This window comes from Mesocricetus auratus, unplaced genomic scaffold, assembly GCF_017639785.1.
Source record: "Mesocricetus auratus isolate SY011 unplaced genomic scaffold, BCM_Maur_2.0 Super-Scaffold_100007, whole genome shotgun sequence".
Classification (NCBI taxonomy): Eukaryota; Metazoa; Chordata; class Mammalia; order Rodentia; family Cricetidae; genus Mesocricetus; species Mesocricetus auratus.
In genome coordinates this window covers 82331920-82333691 of record NW_024429191.1, presented here as the reverse complement: position 1 = coordinate 82333691, position 1772 = coordinate 82331920, and the positions used below count along the sequence as shown (strand labels likewise).

At 31.5% G+C, this 1772-nt stretch overlaps 1 protein-coding gene across 1 annotated transcript in view; it reads right to left on the bottom strand.

Annotated features, from left to right (window-relative positions):
• Positions 1-66: 66 nt before the first annotated feature.
• LOC101834266 overlaps positions 67-1772 on the bottom strand; it is a 71359-nt gene continuing 69653 nt past the window's right edge. Inside the window, exons 32-33 of the mRNA XM_040748069.1 lie at positions 628-681; positions 67-134 (exon numbers count right to left, since the gene is read on the bottom strand). Of these exons, the coding sequence (XP_040604003.1) occupies positions 67-134; positions 628-681 (122 nt within the window). The remainder of the gene's footprint in view (positions 135-627; positions 682-1772) is intronic.

Genomic DNA, 1772 nt, shown 5'->3' with positions numbered 1-1772 from the left:
TTTTTCCTTTTGAAAAATAGTAACATTAACATCTGGCCATTTGAAGAACAATCTAGTTATGTCCAGTCATGAGAACCTCATCTCTACCACCTCATCTTCAACTTCAAGTAGTACACTGCAAAAATCACCTTCAACTACAGAGAACCATGGGGGAAACCACAGAGTAGTGTTCCTTAACTTTATGAAAAGAATATTCTCTTAGTAATGACTTTGTGTGTGCCTAACCAGCTGAGCAGTACTCTTTGGTTAAGAATTCTTGGCAAATTAGAATGAGAGATTTATAATTCTGGAAGGAGAAATTAACAGGGGATTTTTAATTTATGTGAGCCTTGTTTTCACAGTGGTACTCATACACGGATTCCAATAAAAGTTTTAGTTTTACTATGCACATCAAGGCAAGGGTTGTTTGAATCCTGATAAAGTAAATAATACTGTTGATTTATGAAAAATAGTTCAAATTTCTCTCCAAAAATAAAATATCTAAATTTTATTATTAAATCTAAGACAAAGCTCCAAATAAGATTTTTAGAGCACCTATTAGTTGAAACAGTCCTAAGAGAAAATATACCGACTGGATAAATTGAGAAATGATTTTAAACATTAATACACATCAAAGTGAATACTCACCAGTATAAGCTTTCAACAAATTTAGTAACTTTCTCAATTCAACCTTCTCATTATCTGGCAAAAAAACCATATATATTCAATATATATGTGCATATTGGCACTCAAGTATGAAATAGAAACAAGGTAATATTAATAGACTTGATAATTTATACCATGTTTTTCTGAATACAATCTATTGTGGGATAAGAAATATAACTCGCAACTATTAGGGATAGATTACAATATTAAACTACCTTCTTTCATAGAGTCTGCTTGATGGTTCTTATGCCCCAGAAAACTGTTAATTCTGGAAACTCTGGTTACATCAAGAACAAGCATCAGGATTTACAAATTGCATGTGCTATCATAATAATGTTTCAATTTGGATTTTAAAAGGATATCCTTATGTAATGAGTTATTTTCTGTCTCCAGTTTGTTACCCTTTTGTCATACAGAAGTAAATAGTCACCCCAATGATTAACATATTTCATAAAGCAGGAACTCAATATTTATTTGTAAAACAAATTTAAGAATAATTGCAATGAAAGAATGTTACACATTTAGAATTTGCTGAGAAATTTAAGGCAGCTTAGAATTTCAGATGTTTTTTCCTTTATTGCATAAAAAATGACTAAGAAGTGTTTTCTGTATAACACTAACCAATTGCACCACTCATAAGATTGTTATAAAAATAAAAAGAATTGTGTCTTTTGTAAAACATAATTTTCTGTTTTTCTAATTGTGAATAAAATATCTAAACACGTTTTATGTAATTGAAAAACTATTAAGACTATTAACTGAAACATGTCCCTAATAATGTGAGATTTTTATTGATCATCCTATGGACAAATGAAAGTGACTAGAAGAGAATAGCAGCTGTCTACAGTGTCACTAAATCGACAAAGAGGAAAATTTTTGTTCCATGTTTTCTACTTTAACTAGAAAGTAAAGCAGGCTACCATCTATATTTTTGAAGGACTTATGTGTGATTAATTCACATCTTACACGGCCACATTTTATGGTGTGTGAATTATACTCTAAATAGTTGCAAGTCTTTTGGTGTGCACAGAGCCGTGCAACCATGATCATGACCTAGGACCACTTTCATCACCTCAAACCTCAATCCACTAGTTTGTAGCCACCGCTTCACCCCACTTCTTCTCTGC